The 21885-nt window shown below is 42.9% G+C and overlaps 1 protein-coding gene across 1 annotated transcript in view; it reads right to left on the reverse strand.

The window, feature by feature from the left end:
• Nucleotides 1-21885, reverse strand: part of MRC2 (mannose receptor C-type 2) — a 531676-nt gene that overhangs the window by 433843 nt on the left and 75948 nt on the right. Inside the window, 1 exon segment of the mRNA XM_086923828.1 lies at nucleotides 9870-10253. Coding sequence (XP_086779954.1) covers nucleotides 9870-10253 — 384 coding nt within the window.

Here is a 21885-nt window from a genome sequence, read left to right on the forward strand (position 1 = left end):
GGTCGTAAAGCTATCCTCAGGCCTCGTGGGATTCTTTTGGCTCGATGGTATTGTACCAAAGTTGAGGCATGCAGTCTTTGATTGAGTTGTCTTCGTGTAAGGTATTCTAATTGTTTGAGTCTTTGAATAGTGGATCCTCCCTGTGTATCAACTAGCTGAATTTCTTTGATAAGCGCATAGATGCCCGTAGCCTCTTCACTGGAGTATGTCAGGGTTTCGGCTCTATTCTCTGTGATGCGTGTTATGTTGTCAAATGATGCCATACTTGTATCAATTAATGCAATATTTAACTGGATGTGGTGCTGCCTCTTGGGAGCCAAGAGCGTGATAAAACAATTACAAAGAAAGAGGAGCACTCAAATTTATATCAATTTAGCAAAATGAACTAAGGGTGCAAACTGCTAGACTATGTTGGCTACATAGTACCAAAACAGTGACTGGAAATGCAAGCTGAGCCTACATGCAGGATGCACTGTTCCTAGGAGAAAATTATTCTCACAAAGTAAACATATGATAAAATGCTAATGAATCAAAAGATATATACCTGGATATTGCAAACATAAATTTTATTTTTCACAGTGATTATTCAGTAATAATCCTGCCTTTTCAACTCATCTAGCTGATCATGCAATGTTATCTTTACATGAATCTATATGGTTCATAACAAGAGCAAAATACAAATAAATGTGTGACTTAATGAGCCACTATGCTTCAAGTTAATCCATTTGAAGAAATAACATTAAATGTAGTTTCTAGTTGTCGCCCGATGCATTTCGGGAAGCCCTGTTCCCTTCTTCAGGGGCGAATACCTAGAGCAAATATAATACAGAGAAATGTATGTGTCAAAAAAAAATTCAACTGCAAATGAATAAACAATATACACAGGAAGGAAAAAAGAAGAAATAGCTTTCAAAATTTGTCATTAAAAGAACATTCAATCGTTAGAGCATATCAACTGTGTTATGCAAAAGAATCATTGTACATATCCCCTAGTATGGATCAGTAAGACACTCATCCTATGTTGTAGTGCTGCCCATCTAATGGAAGAACAGACTAATAGTCAGCCAACGAAAATATACTTAAGCAGAAAACACCGCTCGTTATTCTAGAACAATAACACATAGAAACATCTAAGTATATATGCGTGGTCTGTGAGTGAACATAAAAAACCGAGCAAATGCCATATAAGTTGGGCCAGTATGTTGCATAACCTGCCGTAAAGGTCACAAAGACTGAATAACCATCAGTGCGTTTATGATTGCTATAATATGCACAATCGGGAGTGTGGGAAAAAATGAAACCTACCAGATGGAGGGTGGTGGATAATACGATCTCTGTGTCTTCCCTGGTATCTATCACGTTAAAACACTGTGGAGAAATGATGTGGATGGACACAGAATAAGCTAACGATGTTACATAAGACGGGGTTGCTTTAAAGATTATCTAAACTTATTAAATAGAAATAGCTATGTTCTAGCAAGCATGAGCCAAAAAACGTACGATGGGAAGCATTTACTAAAGTGCAAACTCGGCTATTGGGAATGTCCTATTAGTAGTTGGACGTGCATGTCCCCTACGGTGGAATTAAAAGTACCACTGCCAATTTCCAAATTAGAAAATAAGAAAAGTACCTGGAGTCTTAGGTGACTATAAGCAGATCCAGTTACTCATGCTTGAAACCGGACCGTTCTGTGATATGCGTAGAAAGCTCTTCACAATATTTAAGAGGGAATCTACAGGGAAATACAAAGCAGGGCTAGAGGCTATGTCTAGTGCACTGTGACTGTAAAGGCACGAGCGCTGAAACGAGTCTTACCGGTTCTGTCATGAACTCGGAATTATCCTCGTGGGTTTTAAGGTAGACTCCTATGAAAGGGAATACATAACGGAACAATGATAAGTCGGACGGCAACCCGGTGTTGGGTAAATTAAGATTACGAGCGCTGCACTGAGTCTTACCGGTAAGCTGGTGAACGCGACGACACACGCGACGGTGGAATCCTGATGCGGAAATCAGCGGAGGGATACCATACAGGTTCTTAAATAGTTCCAAAGTGAAGCACGTGTGTGAGTCTAACAGGGATACTGGGAAATGAAGTGCTAACACTAACGTTATGTCGAAAAAAGACTAAAGTGACAGGAGCTCTTGCAAAGGAATACAACTCATGATGAATTGACCCACATTGTGTAAGATGGATAACCATAATATGGAGATAAAATAAAAGAGCTCCTGTCACTTTAGTCTTTTTTCGACATAACGTTAGTGTTAGCACTTCATTTCCCAGTATCCCTGTTAGACTCACACACGTGCTTCACTTTGGAACTATTTAAGAACCTGTATGGTATCCCTCCGCTGATTTCCGCATCAGGATTCCACCGTCGCGTGTGTCGTCGCGTTCACCAGCTTACCGGTAAGACTCAGTGCAGCGCTCGTAATCTTAATTTACCCAACACCGGGTTGCCGTCCGACTTATCATTGTTCCGTTATGTATTCCCTTTCATAGGAGTCTACCTTAAAACCCACGAGGATAATTCCGAGTTCATGACAGAACCGGTAAGACTCGTTTCAGCGCTCGTGCCTTTACAGTCACAGTGCACTAGACATAGCCTCTAGCCCTGCTTTGTATTTCCCTGTAGATTCCCTCTTAAATATTGTGAAGAGCTTTCTACGCATATCACAGAACGGTCCGGTTTCAAGCATGAGTAACTGGATCTGCTTATAGTCACCTAAGACTCCAGGTACTTTTCTTATTTTCTAATTTGGAAATTGGCAGTGGTACTTTTAATTCCACCGTAGGGGACATGCACGTCCAACTACTAATAGGACATTCCCAATAGCCGAGTTTGCACTTTAGTAAATGCTTCCCATCGTACGTTTTTTGGCTCATGCTTGCTAGAACATAGCTATTTCTATTTAATAAGTTTAGATAATCTTTAAAGCAACCCCGTCTTATGTAACATCGTTAGCTTATTCTGTGTCCATCCACATCATTTCTCCACAGTGTTTTAACGTGATAGATACCAGGGAAGACACAGAGATCGTATTATCCACCACCCTCCATCTGGTAGGTTTCATTTTTTCCCACACTCCCGATTGTGCATATTATAGCAATCATAAACGCACTGATGGTTATTCAGTCTTTGTGACCTTTACGGCAGGTTATGCAACATACTGGCCCAACTTATATGGCATTTGCTCGGTTTTTTATGTTCACTCACAGACCACGCATATATACTTAGATGTTTCTATGTGTTATTGTTCTAGAATAACGAGCGGTGTTTTCTGCTTAAGTATATTTTCGTTGGCTGACTATTAGTCTGTTCTTCCATTAGATGGGCAGCACTACAACATAGGATGAGTGTCTTACTGATCCATACTAGGGGATATGTACAATGATTCTTTTGCATAACACAGTTGATATGCTCTAACGATTGAATGTTCTTTTAATGACAAATTTTGAAAGCTATTTCTTCTTTTTTCCTTCCTGTGTATATTGTTTATTCATTTGCAGTTGAATTTTTTTTTGACACATACATTTCTCTGTATTATATTTGCTCTAGGTATTCGCCCCTTAAGAAGGGAACAGGGCTTCCCGAAATGCATCGGGCGACAACTAGAAACTACATTTAATGTTATTTCTTCAAATGGATTAACTTGAAGCATAGTGGCTCATTAAGTCACACATTTATTTGTATGTTGCTCTTGTTATGAACCATATAGATTCATGTAAAGATAACATTGCATGATCAGCTAGATGAGTTGAAAAGGCAGGATTATTACTGAATAATCACTGTGAAAAATAAAATTTATGTTTGCAATATCCAGGTATATATCTTTTGATTCATTAGCATTTTATCATATGTTTACTTTGTGAGAATAATTTTCTCCTAGGAACAGTGCATCCTGCATGTAGGCTCAGCTTGCATTTCCAGTCAAAGCAGAGACCTGTCCAGTTTCTGGGTCAATATATATATTTTTCTGCGAAGGATCAGGTTGAAAAAGCTGTCCTTCATCAGAAACTGGTTTCGGCGCCGATTTTTTCGGTTCCGATCGTGGGTGGTGCTTCACTTTGTCCTTAGCCTTAGGAGTTGTGTTGAAGTCCTTTGGCGTAGGTTTTGGTTCCGAAGATTTGGGCTTTGGAGCCGAAGCTGGTTTTGTCGCCTTGGATGCATCGGAAACAGGCTTTATTATTTTCGGAGTCGTTTTTTCTTTCGGGGTCGACGGTTTCGGAGTGGATTTCGGAACCAGGACTTCTTTCGGTTTCAGTGCTGAGGGATCTGGTTGTTATTGAATTTTGTGTAGCGCAAACCAGGCTCCCTGATATGCTTTAGCGCTGTACATGGATGAGGGTGAACACATGAGCGATAAAGGGGAGGTGAGGTTACGAAACAGAATGAGCATCATAAATGTAAATAACATAACATGCTATAGGGTCTCAGTCAAGAAAAATAATCGTTGGCCTTAGTGCTAGATACATTACTGTTAATGTATTCACACTGAAGCCTCACTAGCACCGTGAACGCCATTATTTGCAGATCCAGTGTTTTTGGGGTGGATCGGGGGCGCACCTTGATGTGCCCACCTGTTAAGGTTAATGAACGCACACAAATGTGTATGTTTGTTGGTAGTCACCAACAATTTGCAGATAGTTTCCCAACTATACAATTCATGCAAAGCTACTCCTGCAGTAGTAAGTTCGTTTCCAGGGAAGGAACGGTAACACCACCGCCATATTTCACGGGGCCTTAAGTGACAAGGTTAAATAAAAGAAACACATATTCTCCATTAAAATATATTTGTATTGCAATTCCGCACTTTTTTAATACATTTATTAGGCGCACAAATCATTCTCTAGAGGATCTCTAGGCGCCTTTGCAGCAGGGTATAACGCACTGTACGAAGTGTATAGGGTGAATAACCAGGTTTTCAGGATTGTTTTTTAAAAGAGTGAGGTCAGAGCATGCATGAATAGACAAGGGCAGCTGATTCCAGTGATGAGGGGCTAGAAAATAAAAATAGCAGCTCCCAAACCTGTTCATTCGGATACGTTTGGGGCGTAAAAGTAATAGGTCACTTGATCTGAGCTGACGAGCCGGTATGTATGGCTGAAGTTTGTTCCTGAGATAGAGAGGGCGGTTTCAGCAAAGAGTTTTACAGACCAGACAAAGAAGTTTAAAAAGGATGCGTTTCTTAATCAGAAACCAATGGAGGGAGCGAGGGAGGAGGTTTAGGACAAGGCGTGAAGCTGAGTTCTGCACCACCTGGAGCCTAGTTAAGAGGCTTTCGTTGATTCCCACCAATAAGGCATTACCATAATCAATGCGACTTATTATCAGGGCTTGAACAAGGGTTTTCCTGGAATGTAGTGGGGTCAGTTGACTTTCTTAAGCATTTGTATAAGGCCAAAACAGGTTCCGCAGATTGTTTTGACATGCTCACTCATAGAAAGATCATCATCTATGAGAACTCCTAGGTTCTTTACATATTTTTTAGAGATAAGTGGTGGACCCAACTCTGATGGCCACCAGTCGGCCGACCAGACTGAATGAGCTTTTCCGAACAAAAGGATCTCCGTTTTGTTTGTGTTAAACTACTGAAAGTTGTTGGTCATCCATGGGGAAATACTTAATAAACAGTTCTTGAATTTGGTGAGCATCGGGTTATGGTCCATAGTGATGCCTAATTGTGTGTCATCGGCATAAGAGATGGTTTCAAACCCACGTGACCTGATGAGCTTTGCCAGGGGGGCCACAAACATTAAACAGGGTGGGGCTCAAAATTGAACCCTGCGGCACCCCTTTGTCCAGGACCATGGATGCAGATGAATGGTCACCCAGCTGAACCAAATGGGTATGTTCAGACAGGAAGTTCTTCATCCATTGCAGACCAATACCTTTGATACTAATCTCCCATAGTCTTTGTACTAAGCTTTGATGGGAGATGGTGTTGAAAGCCGCTGACAGATCCAAGAGAACGAGCAAAGTTGATGATCCTTGGTCTAAAGCCAGTTTGATGGTATCAGTGACCTCTACTAAGGCTGATTCCAAGCTGTCAGATGCACGGATAAATGGCGAGAGAGGTCCAACGATTCAAGATAAGACACCAGTTGGAAATTTGCTAAGGACACAAGGATTTTGGATATCAAATGAAGTAGAGATACAGGTCTGTAATTCGCCATATCCAGAGGATATGCCATGGCTTTTTTAAGATGGGGTTTGATGCATGCAGTCTTCCATTTTGGCGGAATAGTGGCCGACTGTAAGGAGAGATTGCATAGATCTGTAATGGAGGTGAGCAGAATAGTAGTCAGAATGGTGAACACATAATAGGGGTTAGGATCTGACGGGGAACTAGATTTTATGGTGTTTATTCAGGCCTGTATTGATCCTCTGTGACAGGAGTAAAAATATTCCAGAGTAGAGGACTGAGAGGGGCCTTGAGGATTCTGAATCATAAGTGTCGTATTGTTTGCAAAAGAGCTGGAGATATTGTTAATCTTTTGTTCAAAGTGTGCTGCGAGGTTGTTCCAATGTGATTGCAAAATGGGTATAGTAAGATTAAAATTGTTCGGGTTCGTGAGTTCCTTGAGAATTTTAAAGAGCTCCTTAGAAGAGTTTTTTGCAGAGTTAATTCTCTCAGCTGTGTAAGTTCTTCTGGCACTGTTGCAATATTTTAAATATGTCCTAAAACTGTTTTATAGGCACGTCTTCCCTCGGCACGTCTTCCCTCCTCTGAGATTTCCTCCATTTGCGTTCTAATTTCCTTACTATAGATTTTTCCTTCTTTAGAGATTCGGAGTAAAGGGCTTTCCCTTTTTGATTTTGGTCTTTTTAGTGGGGCAATGATATCGAAGGCCTTTGTAAGAGAGTCTTCAAAGGCTTTCAGGGCAAGATTGATATCTTCATAGTCCGTGATGGCAGGGGGCGTAAAGACAGAGAGAAAGGCGGAAGGGACTACCTTCCTCAAAGGTCTTGTGAGTTTAATGCTCTGACGGAAGGTTTCCTTGTGTGTCTGAATGTCTAAATGGATATCGACAGAGAGGTGATCGTTCCACACCTGCACATCAGGAGTGTCTACTACTAAATCAGTGGCATCTGTAAATATTAGGTCACGGTCACGGGTATGCCCTGCTATAAGGGTAGGACCAGATACCATTTGATAGAGACCAAGCGATTCCATGTCTGATGCCCCATACTGAAGTCTTTATTTCCCACAGGAAGGTGACGGACCAGTGCTCCCTTCCCGGTTAGAATAGTTGACGCTTCCAGTTGGAAAATTATAATTTCCACTGAAAGGGTGGAACATGAGTCCGAGGTGTCCACTCTCAAAGGATTTCTTATTGCAATGACTATTTCCCCTCCCTTTTTGTGCTGTCTATCACACCTGGTTATACTGTAGTCTTGAGGGGAAGGAGGACAGATTTAGCCAAGTTACAGTGATGAAACAGATATCAGGCTTTGTGGAGTCTAAGAAATCCCACTATTCTGAGGCATGCTTGGCAATAGAACGAGCATTAAGATAGGTGCAATGTAACTGAGAAGAGGTGCTGGAAGCCAATTTCAAAGTGGTGGTGCTACTTTTGGCAGAGGGGTTACTATTTGACAGAAAATATGGTGAGGGCCCACTGACTGGGAAAGTCCTATAGACCCAAGAATTACTTACAGGTGTTGCATTGCCAGTAGTCAATGTTGTCAGCTGGGTGAAGTTTCTTCCTGCAGAATGTGCCAGGAATGTGCTTCCCTAAGGTTGTAAGCTCCACACTCGAGTAGGTTTTCTAGGCCACGAATTCTCAATGTAATTTAATAGGTAAGAGAAAAAAAGTTACAAACTAGATGGAAAAGGAAAAAAAGATGCAGCCTTCCTGACGGCTGGCAGCGTCCGGGTGCAGGCGGGCTTGCCTTTTGCACCTGCTGCGCCTCTGTGTCAGGTTCCAGAATAACTAGGGAGCGGAAGCCCGAGTTGTGGGAAGAAAGAGAAAGACTAGAATGTAAACTGCAGAAAATGGCGGCAGCTGACATCCCGAGAATTGTTCACCTGGGTACAATTTTACATGAACTAATGTTGATGCATTTGAGCACTCAAAAATATCTATGAGTGTTGATAACTCCTGAAATAGTTGAATAATTAAAAAAAAACACTTGCCAATGTACTCCAAATGTAGGAGCAAGGCCGATTGGAGCAAAGGTCCAACTTTTTTTCTTACATTCTGCGAGTCAAACCCGAACGGCGTAAATCAGTACAAATACTGCAACAACAGCCCTGTTAGCATGATAAAGTAGGTTGTGGTGTGATTCTGTTCTTGCACATTATTATTGCCAGCAGCACAATCTATACCAGCCCACCCATGGATCGCTTGGTGTCCTGCATCCCACTGTGCACACAACACTGTCCCTATTAATAGCTGCCTTAGCCAGGCTCTTCCTTGCACCTACCATCAGTAATGAAAGTGTCATCTCCAGCTGCAGAGAATTTATTATATCATCATATTTGTACAAGGAGCAACTTGAAATATTCGCCATGTGAAATATATGATAATCTGATTTTCTAAACTAAAAATAAAAATGATTTCAATATATACAGCAGGAAAGAAAAAAGCTTGCCTACCTATACACTTTACTCTTTCAGTCATTCATCAGAAACTATCCAGCTGGGTGGTCATCACAAAATCCATAGATTTCCAGAGGAAGAGCTAAAAGTGGTGCACAATTCTCAGGTTGGATTTGCTCCACTATACAGTGCCGATACACTATACAGCAAAAGACACAGAATTGATAGACGGAATGCAGAACAAATCAAAACATTCACCCCCAGTCAAGAGATCTGGGTTAAATCCACCATTCTTTTGCTCACCGTGCCACCCCAGTTTAGACCTGGCCATATGCAAATCAGTCTTGACCCTGTGCCTCATGGGAACAGTCCAGCCCGAACTGCCAAGCCAGGTCCTCCCTGGACAGGAAACAAGCATCCTAGGACCGGTTTCGCAGATTCACCCGCTTTCAGCCAGGATAGCTTGATTCCAGTGGCACAGTGAGCCCAGGACCCACGTCTGGGCATACCTGGTGGACTTAGGGCGAGAAAGAAAAAGACACACATTTGATGGATGGAATGCAGAACAAATCAAAACATTCACCCCCGTCAAGAGATCTGGGTTAAATCCATCAAACAATGGATTTAGGCCCAGATCTCAGTAGTGGGTGAATGTCCGACATTGTTCTGCATTCTGTCTATCATTTGTTCTTTTTGCATTTGTAACCCTGAGTGGGACAGGTATGCCCAGACGTGGGTTCCGTGCTCTCCATGCCACGGGAGTCAAGCTATCCTGGCTGATGAGGGCCCTAAAGCATATGGCTGGGTCCAAACTTGAATTGCATGGTGAGCAAAAAAACTATGGATTTAGGCCCAGATTTCTGTACTGGGCTGAATTTATGACATTGTTCTGCATTCTGTCCATCAATTGTTCTTTTTGCATTATACACTATACGGAGCATGCAGAATGGGAAAGACCACTGGTGGACCCTACTAAGGATTTAGCCCACCTTTTCGAATTTTTCATTACACACAACGCCAATACAGGATTGTATTCCTTGCAACCACCATTGCAAGAAATGTGGCACATCATTGCACCAGAATTTTACTCAATGGACTCGGAAACATGTTTACCACTAAGGACATGTGACATTCAGAACTGGACACAATGCGGACATAGGGTATACATAGTGCTACACAACTTTCCTAATATTGCAGACTCCACCTCTCTCTGCTTTCCAGGATTAAGGTGAGCAAAAGATTCTTCAGTAGAGTTCATAACCAGCACAGAGCAAGCAAGACGCTAGTGTGAGAGCGGTTTCAAAATAGGTTGTCCATTTACCTGAATAAACTTTGGAACAAATGCTGGAATTTGTGCCATGGATCCACAACTGGCCTTCCTTCATTGCAGCTGGTGAGGAATTCCCTGCCATGGAGTTCAGAATTTGCGAGAGCTGCTCCTCCAGAGACTTGCAGCGTCGCATCACGTTGAAAGTTTCATGGTCGCACTCATAGGTGACAGCCGATGTCAGGGTAGTTCCGTTAACAGGCAGTGGGATCCATAGACACTGCATTGCACCAATGTTGAAGAGACGTCCACGGGAGACCCAGACCCATTGCTGGGCCACGGAGCTGCTGTTGCAGGTTTTGGAGATTTTGATTTCGCTCTCTCTTACCTCCAAGCAGCCTTGCCTTTCATTACTGAAGATGAGGAATGAGTCAGGAGCTGAAACACACACAAAGGAAAATTCAGAATGAAGAACATTCATCCCTGAAAAAAATTGATTTTCAACATTACATGAATTAATCAAAAATACTCCAACTAGGATCATCTTGATAATTCATTTAGATGCTCTGCCTTTAACATGCTAAAAATTAAGTTTTTGAGTTCACAGTTGAATGGGAAAATAAATTGTCTTGATCACTGCTTTTTAGCACAAACAATTTTTTAAAGAAAAAGGAACTGAGTTCGGCATAAGAAAATCTATAGAAAACCATTTTTCTTTTTATTTATTTATCATCCTTGAATGGTCTCTTTAGAATGATGGTCCCCTCTTTCAGCGACATACCTCTTTCTCCGATCTTGGTGGTAGAGACAACCTTTAGATGTGTTTTCTCAATAGAATTACTTAATTTAAGATTGGTTACTTAACTTCATGTAGCCTCATCGATGGCTGTATGATATTTAGAAACTTTCAATTTTCCATTTGTTTCATTGATGCTTTTTGAACATATGTTCTCAACTGTGAATTGTCATTTTCATCTTTGCATTGACTTTGAGAGTTATGCATTTGGTCGAGCCATGCAGTCCAGTTGCGAATGACCGATTGTGAATATACAGTAGACTTACAGCTCATTGCTTACCATTAGTTGCCTTTGTCACCCTCATTTCATTGCTTCTTATTTGGTGGTTTGCCATCCTCTTCTTGTGTTTGGCCCTACCCTAGAGCATAGCCTTTTTATTATCATTTTAATTGGCTGGCTTGTAGCCTTCCATTGCTTACATTTAGGAACTACTCTTTTTTTATTTGGATTCAGCACTCCATGGGATTGCATAGGTTTTCCAGCTCTCTACCTTGAGTGCTGCTTTACTGTCTCAAATACCTGCCTCCCCCACACCTCCGCACAGTTTTGCTCCCAAACCCTCCAAACTTGTTTGTAAAAGCAGTGCAGCAGGGATATTTTTTGTGGGGTATGGCTGAAAAGCAGACTTTAAGTGTCGTTTTTGTTTTATAATTCGTATTCCCCATTTTGCATGAAAGCAGAACCTTTGGCACACAAAGGGTTTTTATGGTGCTAGAGTAAGGGCTGTTTGCACTCACTCAGCTGAGGCAGAAGTAGTACTTAGCATGGCACTTCTCCCAGGGGACCATAAATCTGCTCCCTCGGCTACTGCAAAAGGCCAAAATGGCTGTAATCCTAGGCCTTGGCGAACATTTCCCTTACATTGTCACATTTTCTTATTATTTTCTGTTCAAAGTTTCCTGAGTGAAAACAATTTGAAAAAAATACGGCATTTATAAAGATTGAAAACTTTGATTTCAATGTACTGTTTTGAGATACCATAAGATATGTTTGCTTTTTCTCCAGTATTTTATTTTTGTTTGTTTTACTTAAAACATTTTTAGAAAATACTTTACAGAAAAACATTGGCAAAGCCAACAAACTGCAGTCTCATTATCAAGGCGAGACCAATTGGCTTTGCCGTTGCTTTTATGTTTTTTGTTTTTGCCATTTCAGCACACTGTTCTAAACATTACATCTAGCTTTCAGGCCTAATCAGTTGTTTTAGCTTCGCGTTCCTAGAGCAACCTCAAAAAAATTGTGAGAAAGCCCTAACATACTAACGTGCATCCTAGACCTACTGTCCTTGGTAAAGAGCTGGGAAGAATATGGCGTAAAGTTACCTGCACGACCTTAGACCCCTTACTCAACTATCAGCCGGACCCTTTGTCTAGTGACATTGATGAAAATGTGTCCAAACTTAATTCCGCGCTGCTCCTTGCCATTGATTCCATCGCCCCTCTCAAACCTATTACCTCTGCTAGAACCCGCCCCTCTGCCCCTTGGTTCTATCCGACCCTCCGTGAGGAAAAAAGCCGCTGCAAAACACTAGAACGCAAGTGGCGGCAGAATTATGACCCTGAATCTAAAGCAATTTACAAAACCGCTTTGAAAAAATTCCTTAAACTAAAAAGAGCTACCATGAGAGACTATTTCTCTCTACAAATCTCTAACGTTAAGAACTCCTCTAAAACCCTTTTTAATATTGTTAAGGAATTTGTAAACCCTCCCGCCAGGGCCTCGCAGAACCCCTCTAGCCAGGCACTATGCGATGGACTGTCTGATTACTTTTTAAAGAAAATTGATAAAATTAAAACTTCGTTTCCTACTGAGGAACCCTCCCTGGTCCCCCCTGTCATGGCCACGGAATCTGCTTCTTTACAGTCTTTTAACGAGTTGACTCTTGAGACCGCACTCAGGCTATTCACCCAGTGCAAATCTGGCTCTCCTTCCGACCCAATCCCTGCCAAGGTCATGGGTGACCTGGCCCCCTCACTGGCTAGACCCTTTCTTTCTATTTGGAATGCCTCCCTCTATCATGGCATATTTCCGACTGCTTGGAAAGAGGCTTTGTTGGTCCCCATCCTGAAAAAGCCTGATGCCGATCCTACAAAATTTAGCAATTATCGCCCCATCTCCCTCCTCCCCAAACCCGCAAAAATTCTGGAAAAGGCCGTGCAGCTACAACTAACAGAATATCTAGAAAACAATTCTTTACTGCACGACTCTCAATCCGGCTTTAGAGCAGGCTTCAGCACCGAGACTGCTCTTTTAGAAGTATCTGAGACGATCCGTGAGTGTGTGGATAGGGGCGAGGAGGCCATGTTGGTCCTCCTCGACCTATCCGCCGCTTTTGATACGGTCTCACATAAAATCCTACTAAATCGTCTAAGGCAGGTTGGAATTGGTGGCTCCGCATTAGCCTGGGTTGAGTCATTCCTTACGGGCAGAACTCAGAAGGTGGCGCTCAGGCCTTTTAAATCAGAGGGTAAACCCCTGCTGTGTGGTGTTCCGCAGGGCTCTGCCCTGAGCCCTCTGCTTTTTAACGTTTATCTCGCACCCTTGGCTGCAGTGGTGGAGTCCTGTGGGGTCAGAGTGGTCTCTTACGCTGATGATACTCAGCTGATATTCTCTTTTAGAGATCACTCTGACTCCACCTTTGCCAACTTCCGCCAATGTTTGGATAACATCTGTGCCTGGATGACCATCAACCACCTCAGGCTTAACACTGATAAGACAGAGGTCTTATTTTTTAACCAGAAAACTCCAATATCCCCCAGCCTGTGGTGGCCCACAGTGCTTAACCCCTCGCCCACTCCTGTTCAATCAGCACGTAATCTTGGTTTTCAGTTTGATGACTCACTTTCTTGTAAAGCGCAAATCAACAAGGTCACCTCAGCTTGCTTTGCGAAACTTCGCATGATTAAAAAGATCTCCCCTTACCTCCCCTTAGACGCCCGTAGAACAATCACTCAGGCCCTCATCACATCTCATTTAGACTACGCCAACAGCTTGTACGCCGGTGCCCCTCAATATCTGATCGATCGTCTTCAGATCGTGCAGAATGCGGCAGCTAGACTGATTGGAAATATCCCCTACCGTCAGTCGATCGCTTTTTATTGCAAAGAGCTACACTGGCTTCCCATTGCAAGCCGCATTCAATTCAAGATTCTCACCCTCGCCTTTCGAGCTATCAATGGCCTTGGGCCAGGATACCTGAAAAAGCGAGTGGTAATATCTCAATCAGTCAGATCACTGAGATCTAACAATCTACGTCTCTTGACTGTACCACGCTTTCGACGATCCAGAATGGGCGGCAGAGTGTTTAGCGTAATGACTGCTAAACTATGGAACTGCCTCCCACTTGACCTTAGGTTTTGCCCGTCTGAATCCCTCTTCCGTAGTAAATTAAAAACGTGGCTGTTCTCCAGATCATGAATCTAGTCCTACAATTATCCGGTTCCTCTCCTATATTCCTGGGGTCCTGTTTTAGCGCCGGGACACCCCTCCGGGGGTAGTTGTGCGCTGTATAAGCTACTTAAATAAATAAAAATAAATAAATAAATCCTGAACTTTATTTCTTTATATCAACCTAGTGCTGATGTCATTAGAGTTGCGCAATAATTTGCTTCCAAAGGCCTAGAATTGTGGTGTACTCTGTGGTAGAAAAAAAACAATTTTGCTTAAAGCTTTGCGTTTTTGTGTCCTTCCTATGACAGGCGAGTCATTCATTGGATGATAAAAAAAACAAGCATTGAGTCAACGTTTTGTTTTTGCAGTGCACAGCGACAGGTTTTAGAGCAGGCACTGGTGATTGCTTCACCCCTCTCCTGCTAGCTTATAAACAAATGCAAGCTGATCTTTAAAAGAGAAGTGAAGCACACCTATGTTTTAATGTTTGACATTTACTTATTTTTCACCGCTTGAGCACCTGGAATCTAACTGCTTGTTTGTGGCACACGGGCTTTCGCACATATAAATAATCAAATCTTTTTTACCCCAAGTGTTACTTGCTTCAGATTTCAGACAGCAAATTGGGTCAATTTCCGACAGTAGTATCTCACATTTATGCTAAAGAAACTCCTAATAAACTGATAACCCAATTATTTTATTAACACGTACATCCTATAGAGCCTTTCGTGGAAAGCAGTTTTGAAGTTAAAACTGATTACGAAAAAATGAACAACAGGAGACAATTGTGTGTACAAACATTCATTGGAAAATACAATAGGACATGCCTTTTAGTAATGTTGTCTGATCTTTTGGCTTTGCCAATGCTTTTTGCCGATGCTGGTCCACAGGTAAAAAGGAAATAAATGCCCATTTGCTGATGTGGCACAGACTTGGCAAAAACAAAACAAACAAAAAGAAAAGTCACAGCGGATAATAACTAAAGTTCCACCATATATGAGTAGAAATACATCATGATGCGGGAGTGACAGAGGCACAGGTGGGGAGAGGCCAATGCAGCAGTGGGGCCAGGAAGGTAAGGAAGCAGCAGAGGAGTCTGCAGAGATGGGATTGAAAAATTAAACAAAAAGGCAGAACTGGGAGGAGTGGGGGAAGCAAGGGACAAGCAGGGGTGAGTGGGAGAGCAACACGGTCGGTGTTGATGGGGCTAAAGATTGAGAAGGGAAGCAGAACGTAAGGGAGAGATCGAGAACACACCTGCACTCCCGTGGAGTGCTCAAACCAAAGCAAAAAAGTATTTCCCTGAATGTGAGCATTGGAAGAATTTGTCATTCAATCACAAAGATAGCAAAGAAGCACCAGGGAAGGCACAAGACAAACGAAAAAGCTGAAAAGCGCTTGAATAACAAGTAGTAAGCAACTGAGAGTGCCAATTAAAATCAACAGGACACAATGGCTGACCCAAAGGCTACTGCAAGTATCGGTATTGTCCAAAATAGATCTTCGCGGCAAGAGCTAACAAGCATTTCCAATTCAATAGGTCTCGCATTTACGCGAGTTTACGGTATTGGCATTGTAAATGAGAATGTGTTTTATTTAGGTTTCAAAATCCAAAACATAAAAAATCAATAACCGAGGATCTAGAACTCACTCCCTCCTGAAACTAGACTCATCCCCTCCATCACACTCTTTAGGAAAGAAGTAAAAGCTATCCTCATGGCTAAACACACTTGATCTATTAACGTGAATTTTAAAAGTCTCTGCACCGATCTGTATTATCTATGATCCCTCGATTATTCGTATTACTTGCATTACTGAATTACCAGACTGTCTATGTTTACAACTATTCTTACTACTTGCATTATTGATGTACCTGTTTACTATGCTCCCCCATGTACATACCCCACCCCACCTATACCTACAACTGTGATGTACCCTATGGCCTGTTATTCACCCTCCTGGTGTTATTCTATGCTCTGTAAAGCGCTCTGATATCTGCAAGGATCTTGTTCGCGCTATATAAAACTTTTAAAATAAAATAAATAAATAAATAAAAGGCATTGTCATTTATAATGTCAATAGCTCAAACTCTCGTGAATGCGAGAACTATTGCATTGTGGGTGGTAGTGTTATTTAACAGAAATAACGAACAATTGTAGCATGGTGATAACATATAAAAACAATTAAATAATAATGAGAAGTAGCAGAAATACAAAAGTTGCAGTAAAGCGCCAAATTGTTATATTAAAATGGATGCTGTAGTAGGTAGAGACAGGGAGGGAGAGAATGAGCGAGTAGCAGTTAGTTGTGTTAGTAGTTGCTCGTACTAACTTGTTTTGCATGAGGTGACTGTGAGAGTCACTGTGGTGCTGGCTAACAAAACTTATCAGCGTGCTAAGCATCACGGAGTCAGAAGAGCCTGTTGTGTAGCTCTATGTGAGAGACTGGGACTGGTATGATGGTGGCACTTTGGAGGTAATGGGAAGCATGCAGGACTGGGGTGCACAACAAAGTAATACAGGTTGTGGTTTATGATGCGACTTGTATTAGAGTTCTTTGTTGCTTACATTGGTTTAATTTCTGATATTTTTGTTTTTCTCATCTTCACTGCTTGAGTTTGCTTGCGAGAAAGTGTAACGTATAGTCCTTGAAATGGCACTGACAATTACACTGAAATTAAGAAAATGTCACACATAGCAATCAGATACCTTGGCGGGTATGTAGCTAAACCATAACACATAAGGGAGGGCACAGAGCAAGGGAGCGAGCGAGCAGTAAGTGTGATGATGTCGTGCGCAGGCCACGTGTATATATATTTAAAAGGTATCCCAGTACGGCGTCATATTTCTTTTGTGTTTTTAGTGGCCAACGCCGCTGTACGCATGCGAGGAAGAAGGAGGAGGCGTGTTAATGTGCTGCATGCCGTACGCGTGCACATGTCCTGTCCTCCGAGTTCTGCTAACGGAGTTATACGCGTGCACAACTGCTATTTGTACGTGTGCACATATTTTGGGCGCATGGCGAGAAGCTGAAAAGCATTGGAGTAGCAGTTAAAACAGTAAGTCCCTGGGATCTTCCACCATGGGAGGAAGATCCTTCTCCTACCTGGCGGCTAAAATCTGGAACTCACTTCCCATTCACCTTCGCCTCACTCAGAACCACCTAGCATTCAGAAAGCAACTTAAAACCTGGATATTCGACAAGTAATTCCCCACCCTTCTTCAAGCGCCTTGAGACCCTCTGGGTATGCAGCGCGCTATATAAATTCATTGACTTGACTTGACTTGACTAAAGAATAATGAGTAAGTGTGAGGCGTATGGGGTGCAGAGTTTTGGGCTTGCATTAATGTGCAGTGTTTTTGTTTTGTTTTGGCGGTTGGATAAGCAGTGTGGTTGAGTGTTGATAGGGAAGTAGCGTCAATTAGGGCGGCGGCTTGGAGCAAATAGAGGAGCGGCAGGGAGGCAGCGAGCGAGCAGGATGTACTACAAGACGCGTGCACATCTCCTGTCCACTGAGTTATGCAAACGCCGCTGTACGCATGAGAGCAAGTAACAGTTTAATGATAGTAAGGCGCTATTGTGTGGAAATGGAACGGTGTATAATTTAAAAAACGAAGTAGGGGCCTGATGGTATAAGATAGGGAAGGAGCGCACAATGTAGTTAAAGCAGAACGTGCCTTAAAAAGAGGGAAGAAGGGAGCGAGCAAGAGGAGTGACAGGGAGCGAGCGAGCAGGACGTATTACAAGACGTGTGTACATCTCCTGTCCACTGAGTAATGCTAACGCTGCTGTATGCGTGGATGCAAGTAGCAGTCTGGTGACAGTAGGCATTATTGTGTGGAAATGGGATGGTGTATAATTTCAAACAAGCACTGGCGTTGCCAATAGGTCTCGCAGTAGGAAAGTTGGAGCTATTACAATTGCAAATAACAATGCCTTTTATTTTTGTTTTCATTTTAAAAACATAAAGGGCTTTGTCATTTACAAAACCAATAGCTCCAACTTTCCTACTGCGAGACCTATTGTGCACTGCACAGTGTGGGTGAAAGTGGCACTGCGTGGGTGTGAGTGGCTTTGAGTGAGTGGCGTTGCGTGGGTGAGTGGCGTTGCATGTGTGAGTGTTGTTGCGTGGGTGAGTGGCGTTGCGTGGGTGTGAGTGGCTTTGCGTGGGTGTGAGTGGCGTTGCGTGGGTGTGAGTGGCGTTGTGGGTGTGAGTGGCGTTGCGTGGGTGTGAGTGGTGCTGCGTGGGTGTGAGTGGTGCTGCGTGGGTGTGAGTGGCGTTGCATGTGTGAGTGGCGTTGCGTGGGTGTGAGTGGTGCTGCGTGGGTGTGAGTGGTGCTGCATGGGTGTGAGTGGCGTTGCATGTGTGAGTGGCGTTGCATGTGTGAGTGGCGTTGCATGTGTGAGTGTGTGGACAACATTTGAGAATGCAGTAAATGTTTGGGGTAAATAGATATTAAAAAGAAAAGTCTATGGATGCCACTGGTAGAAAGTACCCCAGCGAATAGTATCTTAGTTCTGCACGTTCGAAAACATGCCCTGTTGTAGAAGAGAAATTCTATCCCTGTATGCTATCCCAAAGAGACAGATTTCTAACATTGGAACATGATGAAATGGGGTGATGGGTGAAAGATGCCGCCAAAACCTTTGTAGCCAGGATCAATCTAGTGAAACTGTACAGGCAACCCAATTCTCGAAACTGAAAAAATCATTTCGGCAACCTCTACCATAAATATCAGAAAAGGAATGGGACCGATTCTTGCTGGAGCACAGACTTTGGGATAGGACCATTAGTTAAACAAGTCATAGGACGTAAAGGGCTGCGATTTTTTAAACCTGAAAGAATCCTACCAATGGGTAAAAGGGTTATTCCAGGTTTCCGAGCAATAGGGGTTCTAGACCTCGCCTGCAAGACCCAACATGCAAAGGCGGGGAACTAAGATTTGGGAAATCTTTAACTGTTATAGTCTTTAAAAAATGAGATTGCTTTTGGAAAGGCACTTGCCTGGCTGCCTATTAAAAATGTGTGAACTCCTTGTTGGGAAACAACTGCTCAGGAAAAAGACTGTCGCATCAGGTTAAGCAGGATACCAAGAGACACTGGTTAATGGAGTGTGATTATTATTTGTAATTGTTACATCTCTTATTGGCTTGGAGTTAAGCAGCCAATGCTAGGAATATGATGAACTACATCGTCAGTGTAATCAATACACTTACAGTAGCACCAGCATCAGGCTGGCCGCCCGTAAACAGGCCTTTTATCGAGAGACAATTACACTGCTCTGCACTGCTAATGAGGGCATGAGGCATGCAGGGGGCAGCAGGGCGGGGGCCAGCATCAATCACTGGGGGTGAGGGCAAAGAAGAGGGGAGCAGAGGGAGGGATGAGAAGAAAGATGTGGTAGGAGGAGAGAAAGGAGGGTCGAGCGGAAGACAACGGCAGGGTTGGAAAGAGAAAGGGGTGAAGAGCAAGGCAAAGGCTGAGGGAGAAGAACGATGAAAACAAGTCAGCGGGATATGGATGGGCAAGCGGGAGAAAAGGCAAAAAGAGGGGACGTGGTAAAAGGTATAGCGAGGGCCTAAGAGGACGTTTATTCATTGTGCAGGGTGCGGTGAGAGACTAACAAAGGAAAATACATCAAGTTCCTGGTGCACGAACGGGTAGAGGAGAGAGAAAGCTAAAACATAGGTATGAAAGTAAATTACTGGCATCTGCTTTACAAAAAAAGAAAAAACATGAACAGCTACTTATTGTTTTTGACAATGCTGGTTTCCTTTGGCAGAGGTCAATGCTTTGTGTCGATGTTGAGCATCGCAAAAAAAGAAATGTGCCATTGATATTGCTGCTGCAGTTCCACACCGGACAAAAAATAAGAGCACAATGGTGTGTAAGTATGTCACACACCTATGCCTCTTGGCCGTGAAGCAGGGGGCAGGGCAGTGCTGGGGAAGCCTGTGGGAGGGTGATTGATGACTTTGATGTGGGGAGGGATGCCTCTTGGCCGTGAAGCAGGGGGCGGGGCAGCGCTGGGGAAGCCTGTGGGAGGGTGATTGATGACTTTGATGTGGGGAGGGAGGAGAGCCTTTTGCGAGCCTGCAGGAGAAATGCTGCCGATGCGCGTGCATGTTTAATCACGTGATCTGCATGAAAACCGCGGGGCTGAAAGCCCTTGGTTTGACGATGATTTTCGCCACTTGAATTCTCGTTCCCTCAATGCGCTTGCGCGCATTGTAGGTCACGAGACCTAAAAACTTCATAGGGGCCAGATGGTATGAGGAAAAGAAAAAGCGTGCAATGTAGCTAAGGCAGAATGTGCCTTAAAAAGAGGGGGGAAGGCAGCGAGCAAAAGGAGCGGCAGGGAGCGAGAGAGCAGGACGTATTACAAGACGCCTGTACATCTCCTGTCCACTGAGTTATGCTAACGGCGCTGTATGCATGGGAGCAAGCAAGAAGGAGACGTGTTAACGTGCCTTGAGCCGTTTGCATGCACATCTTCTGTCCTCCAAGTTCTGCTTTTATCACAAAAATGACCCAGACCACCAAGACACTTAGAAATTCATTATTTTCATGTTATACCATTTGTTACAAAGCTTTTGCAACTGACTTTTCTATTTTAATTATTGAGGTAGGAGGTACAACCATGTTGTGTCATCTTAAAAATTGCCCAATCCCTTAATATAAAACAAACAGTTGTGAGACGACGGATATCACACACCTTAGTGTCCGACTCAGACAAACATAAGAAAAAGTGTGTGAAAGCGAGATGGCGCCTCACGGGCGCACCACCAACGGGAACCTGGCAGGTACTCACCAGGATTGCCCTGATCTCATCATTGGCACCATCAAGCTCAAAAGGAGAGATGTGTCCAGATAACAAACAAAGCAATGTGTTTGTGAAAAGTGTGCAGTGAGAATAAACCACAGACAACACAAATAGTGTCAAAACAACATACAACCCACAAACAACACGGATATATGCCTTTATTCTGTCGCTTTCGTGTTGGTTGTGAAATCTAAAAAATCTAAAAAAGCTCAACCCTTGGTGGTTTTGCTGTATACTTTTGTTTTCTGCTCTTGACACAAATATGGGGACTTTTCTCGTCCTACTCATATCATCTCTTTAACTTTGTTGAATTTGAGTTTCAGTCGTTACCTAAATATGGTGTTATTATTAGAACTGTATTGATTTGTATATTGTTTCTTTTGGGTTGCAGCCCTGACGAAGTCAATTTGCACAGATTAATGCATGACAAAACACGTGTTGGCTACCTTTTGCAATTGATGATGATTTTGGTGTGATTTTTGGAATCACTGACATCTATATTGAAATAAAAGACATTGGATGACTACAAAAAATTGAGAAGAATCTATCTTTTGGACAACGATAAGGATTGATTGGTCAAGCACGATATTGGTGTTGAGACAAATGAACTGTGACAAGCCTTTGTCTTTTCTTGGTTTATTTTACTTACATGACTTGTATTACTGATTACAATATTTATATCGTTTTCATTGCTTACTTGAATAAGTGCTCAGGGAGGAACTGCTAGTTCTTCTAAACTGACGCACCAAACCGCTTCGTTAGCAGACAGACTCTGTCCCATATATCCTGACTCACCCTACACCTATGGGGGTGTTGTGAATTGGATATACTTGGTGTATAGCAGAATTGCAGGCCCTCCAGCGCTGCAGTTACACAACAACACGAGACAATAGGAAGAGCACACACAGGTAAGCGTAACGGGGAATGGCGACAAAGAACAACTGCATGGGTGGATGTAAAGGAGGGAAGAAACTGGCAAACACACATGAGCAAGCACTGCAGGGAAGGATGAGGGGTACAAAGAACAACGTTGGTGTAGACTGTAGAGTATTAACATGC

Source organism: Lissotriton vulgaris, chromosome 5, assembly GCF_964263255.1.
Source record: "Lissotriton vulgaris chromosome 5, aLisVul1.2, whole genome shotgun sequence".
Classification (NCBI taxonomy): Eukaryota; Metazoa; Chordata; class Amphibia; order Caudata; family Salamandridae; genus Lissotriton; species Lissotriton vulgaris.